This window comes from Miniopterus schreibersii (genome assembly GCF_964146895.1).
Source record: "Miniopterus schreibersii genome assembly, chromosome: 14".
Taxonomy (NCBI): domain Eukaryota; kingdom Metazoa; phylum Chordata; class Mammalia; order Chiroptera; family Miniopteridae; genus Miniopterus; species Miniopterus schreibersii.
Window position 1 is genome coordinate 18,984,376 of NC_138114.1, and position 13,687 is coordinate 18,998,062.

General features: G+C 49.9%; 1 protein-coding gene across 6 annotated transcripts in view; it reads right to left on the reverse strand.

The window, feature by feature from the left end:
- Nucleotides 1-5,735: 5,735 nt before the first annotated feature.
- Nucleotides 5,736-13,687, reverse strand: part of ADAMTS14 (ADAM metallopeptidase with thrombospondin type 1 motif 14) — a 74,758-nt gene continuing 66,806 nt past the window's right edge. For 5 of the 6 annotated variants that reach the window (XM_081159055.1, XM_081159060.1, XM_081159059.1 and 2 more), the window contains 4 exons: nt 12,843-13,050; nt 9,991-10,120; nt 9,758-9,850; nt 5,736-7,735 (listed from right to left, as the gene is read on the reverse strand). In XM_081159055.1, the coding sequence (XP_081015181.1) occupies nt 7,239-7,735; nt 9,758-9,850; nt 9,991-10,120; nt 12,843-13,050 (928 nt within the window). In that variant the 3' untranslated portion in view covers nt 5,736-7,238. The remainder of the gene's footprint in view (nt 7,736-9,757; nt 9,851-9,990; nt 10,121-12,842; nt 13,051-13,687) is intronic. The other variant, XM_081159056.1, reaches the window with a different exon arrangement.

The following is a 13,687-nucleotide window of genomic DNA, read 5'->3' on the forward strand; positions in this document are numbered from 1 at the left end:
TACTTCTTTCAGGGAAAAAAGCACGTTTACTCCTGGAGCCTTCGTTCGGTTTGACCTCAAATGTGGCATCTTTAGGTGTATCTTCCTGAAGCATGTGGTTTGAGTTGAGACCCTTCCCAGGTTTCTATGTTAGTGACCCATTCCTTGCTATTTTTATTTCCTCTGAGTCACTGAAAAATGCAAAAGGAAATAAAAATAACAACAAAGATGCTGTAATAGTCATTGTATTTTAATTTTGGCTGCCTTGGTTGTGAAAGAGTAAAAGCCTGAAGTGAACACAAGCACAGCAATCAACTCAGACGGAAAACACACACAGAGCCCTGCCACCCGTCAGGCAGGCTGAGCAACAGACACGGCCGGCTGCAAGGCCAGCAGGAAATGCTGTTTTCCCCAAGGCCCTGCAGCAGTTGTAAAATGCCATAATCACCTCCTCTTTGAGTAACTGTTGCTTTCTTACCAATAAGACCCCCCAGAGCCCTGTGGCTTTTTTATTTGTTCCTGGGGACACCCAATTGCTAAACCATCCTTGCCTCCTGGCAGCACCTGACCCCAGTTCATCATCACTTCCCCAATTCCTGCCTCAGAAAGTCACCAATCCAGAACTGATCCCTCCAGTGAGATCCAAACCTTAGAAAGGACACCCTCCTCCTGCTTGTCCAGCGGCACCCCTTGCCCCCTTGCCCCCCCAGGTCAATCAGTTTGATTTTTTGTTGAAGCACAGGCTTGTCCTCTGCAGGCTTTGGCTGTTTAGCCTTTAAGAGCTGGTATTAAATTGATGTAGCCCAGCTCTGTTTTTTTCCATTCAGCTCAGCTTTTGTTTGCCATCAGAGATAATTAACCTAGGGTAATGATTACTTAGGTGTTTTCTTCCTGCCAGCAGGAAAGGGGGAAAATAGTGCTTATTAGCAACTCTCCCAGATCTGTCGTCCTCTCTCTCTTTTTTTAAAAATCCTCACTCAAGGATATGGTTTCATTGACTTTAGAAAAAGAGGAAGGGAGAGGGAAAGAGAAAGAAACATGAATGTGAGAGAGGAAACATGGATCAATTGCCTCCCGTATGCTCCCCAACTGGGGATTGACCAGGGATCGAACCTGCAACCTGGGTGTGCTCTGACAGGGAATCAAACCTGTGACCCTTCGGTGCAAGGGATGACACTCCAACAAACTGAGCCACGCCAGCCAGGGCTGTCCACCTCTTCTAAGGTTGGGTGGGCCCCCCGCATGGGCAGGAAGGTGGGCAATCGTCCAGTCCCAACCATGGACAGCACTTGGGTAAAGGGCTAATGACCAGTGTGCATATCCCAGGGTCTCTCCCCAAACCCTGCCAGGGAACAGCCATGGTGGCACTTGGCCCTGCCCTCAGTGAGCTGACCGTCTCAGGGAAGTCTCTCCTCTCTTTGGGCATCAGGTCACCCTTCAGCTCACTTAGGCCCCTTCTTCTTACTTGGACAGTCTGTTCATACTATAGAATTAAGTGGGGATCCCAGTAATAAAAATCACCAACATTTGTTAAAGGCTTTGATATCTCTGGCACTATGCTTAGTATTTAATATATATTATCCCATTTAGTTCTCATAATAAGATTAAATATTACTATTATCTCCATTTTTTTTTTAGGTGAAGAAACAGAGGCAAAGAGAGATTAAGTAGCCTGTCATAGCTAGTAAGGGGCAACCATGCATGTAATCAGCACAGCATACTGTTTCACTAAGTATCATGGAGAGATCAAAAAGAAATGGAAATTGCCCGGCCAGTGTGGCTCAGTGGTTGGGTGTCGACTCATGAATCAAGGGGTCACTAGTTCGATTCCCAGTCAGGGCATATGCCTGGGTTCTGAGCTCAATCCCAGTAGGGGGCGTGCAGGAGGCAGCCAATCTACATTTCTCTCTCATTGATGTTTCTATCTCTCCATCTCTCTCCCTTCCCCTCTCCCTAAAAATCAATAAAACCATTTTTTTTTTTAAAAAAGAAACAGATTAACTGAAGAACTTATATGCATATAGGCATAACCCATGGCCACAGGCAATAGTGTGGTGAAGGCCTGGGGCGGAGGGTGAAGGGGATCAATGGGGAAAAAAAGGGGAACATCTGTAATACTTTTGACAATAAAGATAAATTTTAAAAAAAGAAACTGAGGCACAGAGATAGATAGGAGTCCTCTCAGTCACACAGCCAGAACCCTCTACTGGCCTCTTTCTAGAGCTGCGAGCAACAACTGCTCCAAACTGGTCTAGCCAGAGCAAAGGGATGGCTCTCCTTGCAGGGTCCTGGCCCTTTAAAGCACCCTGACCTGGATCTGCACACCCCAGACTTGAAGAGAAAGGGGAAGGAGGAGGAGTGGAGGAGCCCCAAGCAAAGATGCTTGTGCTGGTGGCTCTGGAAAGGTCCTGACCAGCCCACCTTGGCCCAGCTCAGCAGACCATAGGCAGCATATGGCCAGTTGATACGTTTCATCTGAGCTTCGGAGTATTTATTTTTTGTTAACACTTAAAATTCAGGACGTACAATGTCTCTTAAAACATCAGAAGCTATGGAAACACTGGATCCGGTTCCGCCCGGCAGAAGCTCTCATTCACTAAAGTCCCCACCCTCATTTACGAGGTTTGCCTGGAGTCTGAGAGTCCTGCTCTGGACACAATGCTGTTCATTTGAGGCACGTTCTAGCTTATTCATGTCCATTGCATCAGCTCTCTGGCTCTCCTTGCCCCTTAAGGTAAGAACCTCAAACCCTTTTCTTTAAGCCCCACATCCCCATAACAATGGCCTCAAGGCCCTGAGACAATTTGGCTCTTGGCTGGAACAATTACCCAAGGAGCATTTAGTTCAATCACCTATTCTATAGTAGAAGCTGAGCCCTAGAGAGGGAAAGGTTTTGTCCACACTCACAGATCAGGAAAAGTTCTCGTGGAGTCTGTTTTATTGCATTCTAAATCACAGAATGTTAGCAGTAGGGAATTCAATTCCATTCACTGCGAAAGGTGTTAATTGATGGCTCAGTGTTACCTAGTGGCCAGGACTATATCATGCCTTGACTTGAACACATTCTAGTTCCTCAGCTACTTGGCGGAGTGGAAGGATAGACTTGGTGGCTTTAGAGCCGGGCTCAGCCACTCCCTGTGTCACTTTCTGCAGTTACTTCATTACTCTGAGCCTCGGCTTCTGTTTTGTATGAGAATTCTTTCCAGCCAGAGCACTAGATTAACCAGTAAGTGGATTATCTGGGCTCTGATTTCAATGCCAAGAACCTCAAACCCTTTTCCTTTTGCAAGCAGTCACTGACTGGCTAACAGCGGCTGTCCTGCATACAGAACTCCAGGCATGTGTTTTGTCAACTGCGTGATCTCCCCTCAGCTGCTTATGGAGAGACTGTCTACCCTTTGACAGAGGTGTGACTTTAGGCAAGTGACTCAACCTCTCTGAGCCTCAGTTTCTTCATGGGGGTTGTAAGGATTTAGTGAGATATTAGGTAAAGGACATAGCACAGTGCCTGGCACATGGTATGTGTTCAATAAACTTTAGCAATATCTTCCTCTAAACTCAAGCACCCATTCCAGAAATTAATCTAGAATGAAAGCCACATTACTGTTACCACACCTACTTTCTTGATAACTCTTTTTTGTTGTTGCTAATTCTCACCAGAGGATATTTTTCCCATTGTTTTTTTTAAACAGTGGAAGGGAGGGAGAGATGGAGGGAAGGGGGGGAGAGAGAGAGAGACATCAATGTGAAAGAGACACATCGATTGGTTGCCTCCTGCATGTGCCCCAACCAGGGCTGGGGATCGAATCTGCAACCCAGGTACATGCCCTGGACTGGGAATCAAACCTGAGACCCATCCGAGCGCTGGCTAATGCTCTAACCACTGACAACACCAGTCAGAGCTCTTGGCAACTTTCTATACAAGGGACAAGCTAACACTTACCAATGGGTCTCATGACTACTCTCCCATACTATCTTCACAACTGCCCCAGAAAAAGATCAGGTCAAAGGTGGTTTCCCCGTCTTGCAGGTGGTAGGTCAAGTGAAGCACTGATGGTCAGATATGAAGACATACAGAGTTGGGCTAGAACCTGGATCTTCTGCCTCCCAACCAATGTTTGCCCCCTACTCCCTGCTGACTACTTAAGGACATGATCAGCTGATTCAAATATCCTAGGCTCTTGGGGACATCATTACGAATGCCAATGCTTGCCATGCAGAAGGCAAGTTCAAAAGTGCTGATAATGTCATCTTTTTGGTTGTACAAGACTACTTCTGTAAGTGTTTTGAGAGAAGATGAAGAAAACCAAAATTTTTAAGATTTGGGCTGTAGTACTATTATCCCATCGAGACACTAAAGTCTGAACAACTTTTCTGGAAGGCACTTGGGAAATAAATATTAAGTGCCTTCAAAATGTGGTTTTGGTTCATTATCATCCCAATTCACTTCTGGAAAGCTCTCTTAAGAACAATCAGGTGAAAATGAAAAGATTTATGTCACGTTTATGATATCAAAATTTAGAAACAACCTATATTCACAGTCCTAGGGGATTTGGGTTAAATAAACGGTCATTTAGCCAGACAATGGGTACTGTGTGCCATTAAAAATGAAGATGTAGCTTGACAGATTTTAGGACGGAAATACTGTTTCTAGTATATTGTTGCCGGGGCAGTGGGGGAGGACATAAGCATGTGTTTCCATGTGCCATTCCTGCCCCAAGCAATGTGCCAAACTGCCATCAGAGCCGGGTGCTGAGGCTCTTAGAGGGCTGCTCTGCCCACACTACCAACCATGGCAAGGGCTGCACTGCACCAAGGGCGTATGTCCACCTGGGGCCCACAATCCCCCCCTTTGTGGGCTACCTTCTAGGTACCTGGGCCCATCAGAATTCCCCGCCTGGACAGTCCCGAGTGCAATTCTAGGGACTGTGCTAGCATCTCTCTAGGTCAGTCCCCCTAAGGTGTGACTGCATTACCATGTGTGCATCTCTAGGCCCAAGTGGTAGCTGTTTAAAAGGGGTGGTTTCCAAGCGGGGGCTGTTTGCAGGGAAATGTAAATGGAGCTTAAACTTGAGGGCCCGAATGCCCCACAGGCATATGAAGTCTTCCGAGGGGTTCTCTGTGCCCTTGTCCGGGGCCCCACAGTGTTAGGGAGGGGCCCGTGAAGCACTAACCCATGCACTCGGCGGTGGATTAGCAGTGTCTGACACAGCGGGGCGTCAGTGTGGATCGGCGCTTTTAAATTGTACAGCTCACGTTTCAGGTCAGCCCTGCCCAGTAAGATGCAGCACATTCCTCCACCTTCTGTCCAGCACCCACGTTCCACTGGGACTTCTGCAGGGGGAGACTGCTCACCACCTTCCAAGGGAGTCCCCTTGCAGGTCTGAACAGCTTTGCCAATTAGAACCTTCTTCACTGTGCACACCCCAAGACCACCTCCCAGGCACTTCTACCCTTTGGATTAAATTTTGGACGGTGACTTGCCCAAGGCCACACAGCTACTCGGTGGTGAAACCTGAGTAGGGCCCCCAGCCCTGTCCTTACCTCTCAAGAGCACCCTGAGTTGATGCCCAGAGGCGCCCCAGGGCCAGTGAGGCCTACAGGGAGGCTGAGGGTCAAGTCATCTCGTGCCTCCAGCATCTCTCCGTCCAGCCCCCACCCCCATCATCTTGCTACAGCCCAGCCCACCATCACATTAGAGCTCTACCTTCATGGTCCCTGTCCTCTAAAACAGAGAAAAAACACAACAACATTTTGGAGTCCAAAACAAAACACCAAGGATAATGTTAATAAATACATAAAAATTTAAAGATCTGGATCTCAAAGGCAGAGATTACAGCCCTTAACGCAGGCAGGCTGGGTCACAGGAATGATTCAGTGTGTGCCCAGCATCCAGGGAGGGGCAGGCAGAGGGGGGGAGGGCTCTCTTCTCCAGGCACCTACAGGCTGGCCCACTGCTCCTATGCCTCTAGCCTGGCTAGGAACAGCCCTCCCGGGGGGTGGGGGGGTGGAGAACTAGCAAGCACCTCAGCACCTGCTGGGGTCTGGGAGACTCTCCGCACGACTCAGAGTCAGGAGCCCTGGGGGGGATCTTGAGGACTAGGGTGGCTTCCAGAGAGCCAAGGAGTCTAGGGAAGTTACCTGCCCTTGGAGGTAAGGGGGGGCAGGGCAGCTGAAGCACCACAACACTGTGGGTCAGTGTCTACTCTCCACCCCAGCATGGGACAGAGGCTCATAGCCTGCCCTGGGTGGCCCCTGTCATCTCCAGGGCCCGGCTATGAGTGGACTCTGGTCCTTAGCTCTGAGGCCTGACCCTCCGCCCCCCTAATCAGCACCACAAACCTCTAGAGCCAGCAGGAGTGGTCTCTGGCAAAAGTCAGTGACTGATGGGGCACAGCCTGAGAATTCACGTCTCCCTCTGTGTCCTACAAGTCCCCTTCCAGGTTGTCTCCCTTCATGCCCTGGAGTGATGACATAGTTGCCATTTCTGGTCTAGCCAGGGCTCTAGCACCAGTTGGGAGACCCCTGGATAAAGAAGACAGTTTCTAGAGTCTTCGGAGCCCCCTTCTTGGGTGAGCTGGAGTGAGGCTGGGAGGCCTACCTGTAGACTAGAGGCCCCAGAAGTAACAGAAAGTGCTGTCTGCTGGGGCAGAGGTGACCGCCAACACTGCCCTCCAGCCAGCAAAGGCAAGCTGGACTCTGCTCCTTGGCCTTGGCTGGAAGAGCCCCATGGAGCTCTTGCTACGAAAAGCTGGGCCTGAGATGAACCTGCCTCCCATCTGCCCCAGCCCTGCAGCTGGACCACACTCACTCCCAGCTCCCTCCCTCTCTGATGACTGCCCTGGGGGCACCCCCTCACCTTCCCTGGCCCTGCTTTGCCTCTCTGGGCCTGCACAGGGGTCCCACAAGTTCTGGTGAAGGCAGGCAGCCAGATGGATCCAGTGTGGGACGCAGTGGCTGTGAGGACAGGGCATTAGCTGGCCCTCAAGCCTGGCCAGGGAGACAGACAGGAGCCCCTGAGAAGTTCAACTCGGTCACTGGGCTGCTTGCTGAGGTATCTCAGGTTAGGGTTTTCCCTGATTTTTTTCTTCCTCACACACCCACTTCACGGGTGAAAAGTATCACAGCCCAAAACAAGAAGAAGAGGGCAAATAATTTAAAAGGAAGTCTGAGCTTGCCCCTGGCCCACTGCGCATCCTCTGAGCCAGGGGCTCGGGCCCACATTGTGGAAACGACTGGTGGGACGGGCAAGACGGTGCTCATGTCACTGGGGAGGTGGCGGGAAGGCTGGTGCCTGGATGCTTCAGGTCTTCCCTGAGTTGCCCTTTATCCTCAGAGGCTGGCAGGGGTGGGCCAGTGGGCCAGCCCCAAGGCACCCACTGGGTGGCGCTAGGGGAAGTACCCCGGGATGCTCCAGGGCTCAGTTTCTGGGGAGCAAAACCAGGGTTTTGGGTCACTGGGGGGCTTGTGCCCAGAGGTCCTGGGAGCTGGGTGGATTGGCCATGAGGATGGTCATCTGAACCCGTTGGCCCCACAGTGGGCCCCACAGCATCTGGAGGGGCCTTGGATCCTGGTGAGGGGCTCCTGGGGGTGGAGAAGGGTGGTGGTGTCAGGCCGGGATCCAGGCTGGCGTCAGGGCCTGGTGCCTTCTGGGTACAGGACTCACAGCACAGCCGGTGGTAGCCGGGGATGGAGCAGTAGCGGTCGTGCATTTCCATCTGGCAGATGATGGACCTGTCCCCCATGCAGGGCTCTGCTGTGCACACAGCACAAGGACGATGATGGGAGGACATCCATCAGCCAGGTGACAGACACCAGGACACAGCCTCCCCCTCCCCCTCAGCCCACCAGCTGCAGGCCCCTCTTCTCCTGCTCTGGCTGGACTCACTATAAAGCTTTTTCCAAGATGGAGACAGGGCTGCCTGAGAGGAGAGACAGGACTGAGGGACAGCTCTTATGTGGCAGAGGGACTAAACTCCCCTAGATCAGTGGTTCTCAAAGTGGGGTCCCCACACCTGCGGTATCAGCATCACCCGAAGCTTGTTGGAAATGCACATTCTCAGGCCTCATCCAGCTCTCCCGAATCAGAAACTGGGGGTGGGGTCCAGCTCTGTGTTTTAACAAAACCTACAAGGTGATGCCAATACATGGGAAGCTCTGAGAACCACAGCCCTACATCAATAATTGTCAGGCTTGGCTGCCAACTGGAATCACCTGGGGAGCTTTACAAATGGCCACTGCCTAGCTCCTACACCAGGGAGCCTGGTCAGTCTGGCTGTGGGCATTGGGTGATCGTAATCTGTAGCAGAGCTTGGGAACCCTGCTCTAGATGGAAGTGGGAACCCTAGCCTCCTCCCAAACAACCCAAAGGAGTCTGGTCCACTCCACTTAGGACCAGGCAAACGCCCAGGTAAGTCACACTTGTGACAGGCTGATCAAACATCCTACCACAGGCAGCACAGTTGGAACACTAAGCCCTCCACCAGTAAATTTGAAATCAAGTCGACCTAGGCTCCAATCAAGGTTCCACCACTTAAAAGCTGTGAGGCCTTAGGCAAGTCAATTTCTCCAACCCTCAGTTTCTCACCTGTAAAATGGGGATGATGCTGACATTCACCCATGAGTAATAACATTATAAATAACATTTATAAAACCCCTGGCATAGAGGAGTGCTCACTATACTAGTTTGTTTGCTTTGGTTAAAATACCATCTAAAAATGTTTTCATGTTCCGCTAACAGAATGTGAAGGAGCTTTGTGGCCTCTAGATGGCGGCAGAATTCTAAAAGCAGAATTAGGGGCCCATACTTTGCTCTTGGGAAGAAAAGCGAAGGAAACCCAGGCGCTTGCACAGCCTGAGCCTCAGCACAGGAGCAGAGAAGCAGCAAAGCTAGAACCAGAAAATCCTCTGAGAACATTTAGTCAGATCCCTTTATTTTACAGATGAGGTCACTGAGTTCAGAGAGGTTCAGGGATTTGCACAAGGGCACATGGACAATTGGTCCTTGAGCTAGGAGTTAGGGTCTGTGATCTTTCTGCTACCCATCTTCTCAGACCCTTATCCTTGGGAAGGTGAGGAAGGAAAAGAGAGAAGGAATCTAGGAAGGGCACATAGAGCATTGATTCTGGTACATAGCAGGTGCTTAGTCAATATTTGTTGATGGCTGGGTGGTTGGATAGATGGGTGGGTGGATGGGTGGGTGGATGGATGGGAGGAATAACTGATCATGAGGCAGAGAGAAACTACTATTTTGGTTGTTGTTAGCTGACAGCTGGACAGGAGTGCATGCATTATCTCGTTTAATTCTCTCAGCAGCCCTGTGAAGGCAGCTCAGATCTACAATTGCTTATCCAAAAATCTTGGAACCAGATATGATTCATAATTCAGAACTTCTGAGGTTAGAAAAGTAATATGCACTGTATTCATATTATATAACATCCCCAGTGGAGATTGGGACATCATCTTATAACCAAATATGGCAATGTTTTTATAGCAGAATAACTGATCTCTTGTTAGTTCAGGTCAGATTTTGCTGCCAAATGAGTCTGCACCAAGTTTAGGGAAACATTTGCAGCTTTCAGCATTTTAGAATTACAGATAAGGGATCATGGATCAGGACAAGCATTATCCCCACCTCACAGCTGAGGAATCTGAGGCCTCTGGAGGCTAAGGTCACATGGACAGACTGGAAGTTGGGTCTGCTCCACTGCATGGCTGTGCCTGTGACACTGACCACTGGAGGGTTGGGGGAGGGGGTGGGGCTCAGAAATACACTTACTTGATGATATCTTGTTAATAAGATGTAGAGACCCAGATTGTGGGGTCACGAGTTCCCGGACATCAGCTGTCACTGTAGAGTTCTGGACATTTCCTATGAGCAAGGAGAAGCACCTCTAATATTTGGGATTTCTAGGGGGCCAGAATACAGGCTGGGCTGGGTCTCAGGCCTAGGCCAGAGGAGCTGGGCCTGCCTGTCCTCCATTCCCCCTCCCCCCATCCTACCCGGCTTACCTCTGCAGGCAGGCAGGCTGCAGGCCTGGATGGTGTCTGGCTTGTCCCCCTCACACTGCCCGAGACTGTTGGCATTAGGCCGGCACACCACCTGCCGCTGCTGGATGCCCTCTCCACAGGTGGCAGAGCACTGCCATGAGTCAGCCAGGTCCAGGCCAGGCCACAGTGGCCAGGGAGGAGCAGGTGGAGAGACAGAGGAAGGAGGTGGTGAGCTCCAATCCAGCCAATGCCCAGGACAGAAAGAGTACAGAGAAAGGTGGGAAGTCCCCACCTGACCAGAGGGATGAGCAAGGACTGCTTCTAAATAGCTTCACCAGGACAGCACAGCTGTTGCCAAATATTCCTGTCCTGGGTGGTAGACAGCCACTGAGCTCAGAACCCCATGAAGCCTTCCACCATTGAGATGGTGAACCCTGGCTCAGGACCCCATTCTGGCAACACTCCCTGTATCTACTGTCTAGTCTGTGCCTGGGTCCTTAAATATTTTGTGTATCACCCTGACAAACTCCCCTGTTTGATCCACCAGCCCTTGGGGACCTGGGGCAGGTCTATCTACTTGATGACATCTTGGTAACAGGATGAAGGAACCTGGACGGTGGCATCTGCTAAACAGACAGCTGGGTAACAGGGTTGCCATAGACCCTCCTAGCTCTGACATTCAATGACTCTGTGGTTCGAATGACCAAAACTCAACTTGCAGAGGTTTGTTCAAAAGTGTCTTCTTCCCCAAGGTAAAAGGCATGGGTACAAAAAGCAGAAAGCGACAACCACATGCAAGGGCTGCCACACACAGCATCCCCAAACCTTACACACGTCTTCCCCTGACAAATGGCTGGTGGTGGCTGAGGCCCCCTGGAGAAGCAACACTGCCCAATGCGGCCGGATCGCTAGGTTTTAGGCACTGAGTCAGCCTCTCCTAGTGGGATGGGGAACTTGCAGAGGTCCACTTCTCATACTGGGCATGGGACAACCCGAAAGAGACATCACGAGGGTCACAGGCCACACAGAACCATGGGATTAAGATGGTGCATCCTCCTGGGGTAAATACTTACAAGCAACTGCCCTCAGGCGCCTGTCAGTCTTACAAGGGGCAACTACCTCCCACCACCTGCCACTTCTCTGTTAGGTTTATCTATGGGGTCTTTTTTGGGACCAGCCATCTTGGTGTTTTATATTAAAACAGACAAATCTACATATTATGGAGATGAACATAAAATCTTCATGAGTTGTGTGTGGAATTTTGGTTATTTCAAAATACTCTTTATTCTGCAATATTTTAAGCAGGAAAATATGAAGAAGTTGGTCGTGAAAACCTGTTCTAATACCACCAGTAACTGTAACACACCAGCGTTCTGACATATCTGCAAATAGTGCGTTGTGCCTTTTAAAACTCTAAGTTGGAAGTGCTTTTTCTCACCTAAATTTATTTTTCTGAGGTTTATGTTGATATGTATAGTTCAAGCTTATTTGTTTTTCTTGCTATACGGTACTATATTATATGAACAGACCATGATTTCCCCCCCAATCTCCTATACATAAACATTTAGGACATTTCCTAATTTTTTGCTATTACAATAAGCATCATCGTGCTTATCTCCTTGATTAAATGAGATTTTTAAATTGTGGTCCAATATACATCACATAAAATTTACCATTTTAACTATTTTTAAGTGTACAATTCTGCGACATTAAGCACATTCACATTGTGGTGCAATCCTCACACTGTCCATCTCAGGGACTCTCATCTTTCCAAACTGACACTCCATCCCCGTTGACCACTAACTCCTTAGCCCTCCCTCCCCACGCTGGGCACCACCATTCTACCTTCTGTCTTTATGAATCCGTCTATTCTAGGTGCCTCATATAAGTGGGATCATACAGTATTTGTCATTTGGTGGCTGGTTTATTTCACTTAGCATAATGTCTTCAAGGTTCATGACAAATGAATTTTTAAGAGAAAACCCAAGACATCAAAAAAAGATCCTATGGCCATGACCAGGGCCTGGCCACGAGCACCTGGACTCCTCTACAACCTTCTTACTGTTTCCCTTTTCTACCCTGCCTCCCAACAATTAACTTTCTGTTGAGTTACCAGAGTGAGCCTTAAAAACCTGAAATCAGAGCTTGTAACACCCATGTAGAAGCTCTTCAGCAGTTTCCCACTGCTCTGAGAATGCGTCCTAACTCTCCATAAAGCCCTGACCACCTTTCCAATGTCCTCCTGCAGGCCCCGCCCCTTTCATTAAGCTCCAGTCCCAATGTCCTTTCAGTTTCTGGAATGTGGCAGGGTTGTTTCTGCCACAGGGGCTTCCTGCAGCTTATCATCTCTCAGGTCTCAGCTCAAAGATCACCTCCTCAGAGAGGCCCTCCCAGATACATTAATCCATTCACTTCCTGCACAGCACTGTAAATGCTTTTGTTAGGGGTTCGCTTGTCCCTATGTCTCCCTCACTGGACCATAACCTTTATAAGCACAAGAATCAGATGTCTGGCTAATGCTGGATTCCTGCACTCCTAGTTCAGTGGGCCTGGCATGTAACTGGCACTTAGTAAATATTTCTTCAGTTTGCTCATCTGTAACATGGGGATATCAGCCAGCGTCTCCTGGTGCTGCATGAAGGTCAAGGCAAATAGTGAATGAATGTGAAGGCCTAGCCCAGAGCCATGGGAGCTGTTCCATTTCATTTTGAGAAAAACCAAATCAGATAAGGGGAGGAAACAGTCAGCCAGAAACTCTGCCTGCGGTGAGCACCAGATCGCAGTAGTTCCCCCATCCAGACCTACCTCCTCCCTGACTCCCCAGAGAAGGTGCCCATTGGCCTAGCCACTCCCAGCCTCTGAGGACAACTTACCTGGGACCAGGCTCCCGTCCGCCACTGGGCTGGGCAAGGCACTCGGAGGCAGGGCCGCCGGGCCTCAGGCCGGTCCCCAGGACAGGCTTTGGCTGGCATGGCCTTGTGGGTACCATTGGAGAGGGGCAGCAGACACTGCACTCCCCGAGTCTGCACCCCTAGCTTCCCACAGCTCTGGCTGCAGGTGCTCCATTCCTCCATCACCCACCTGAGGACAGACACAGAAGAAGGTGGAGGGGAGGTGGGACCATGGGGACATTTCCTCCCAGGGTTGTTTCCACCCACTGAACTACTGCAAGCAGAAGCCAGAGAGTGGGTTTGGGCTTCAGAATGCTTGGGGGCCAGGACAACTGTCCATCCGGCTCTGCAGCTGCCAGGCCATGTGGCCTCAAGAAAGTCACTTAATCTCTCATCTGAAAAATGGGTATAAGGCATATCAAAATCCAGGCATCCTGCAAATCCTTGGGCAAGTTTTTAACCCGTCCAAGCCTCAGTTACCCCATCTTTACATCAGGAGCCTTTCAGCACCTTGTAAATATTTACTAGAGTGTCTACTAGGCGCAGGTACTGTCCCAGGTGCTGAGGTATGGCCATGCACAAAAGAGATGAGTCACAGCTTGTACAGTAGATGCCCTTCCCATGAGGCTCTTGGAACAATAAAAGGACTTGATATACGTAAAGCTCTTGGCAGGGCATATGGCATACAGTAAGGATGTAATAAATGCAGGCACTATTACTATCACCCTCATCGCCTGCAGAGCTTTGGCACTGATCAGATAAGCTGGTGGTAAACCAGGGCTCTGTCAGCCAACCCCTTCCTTTAAAAACCAAAAAGCCCCAGGACG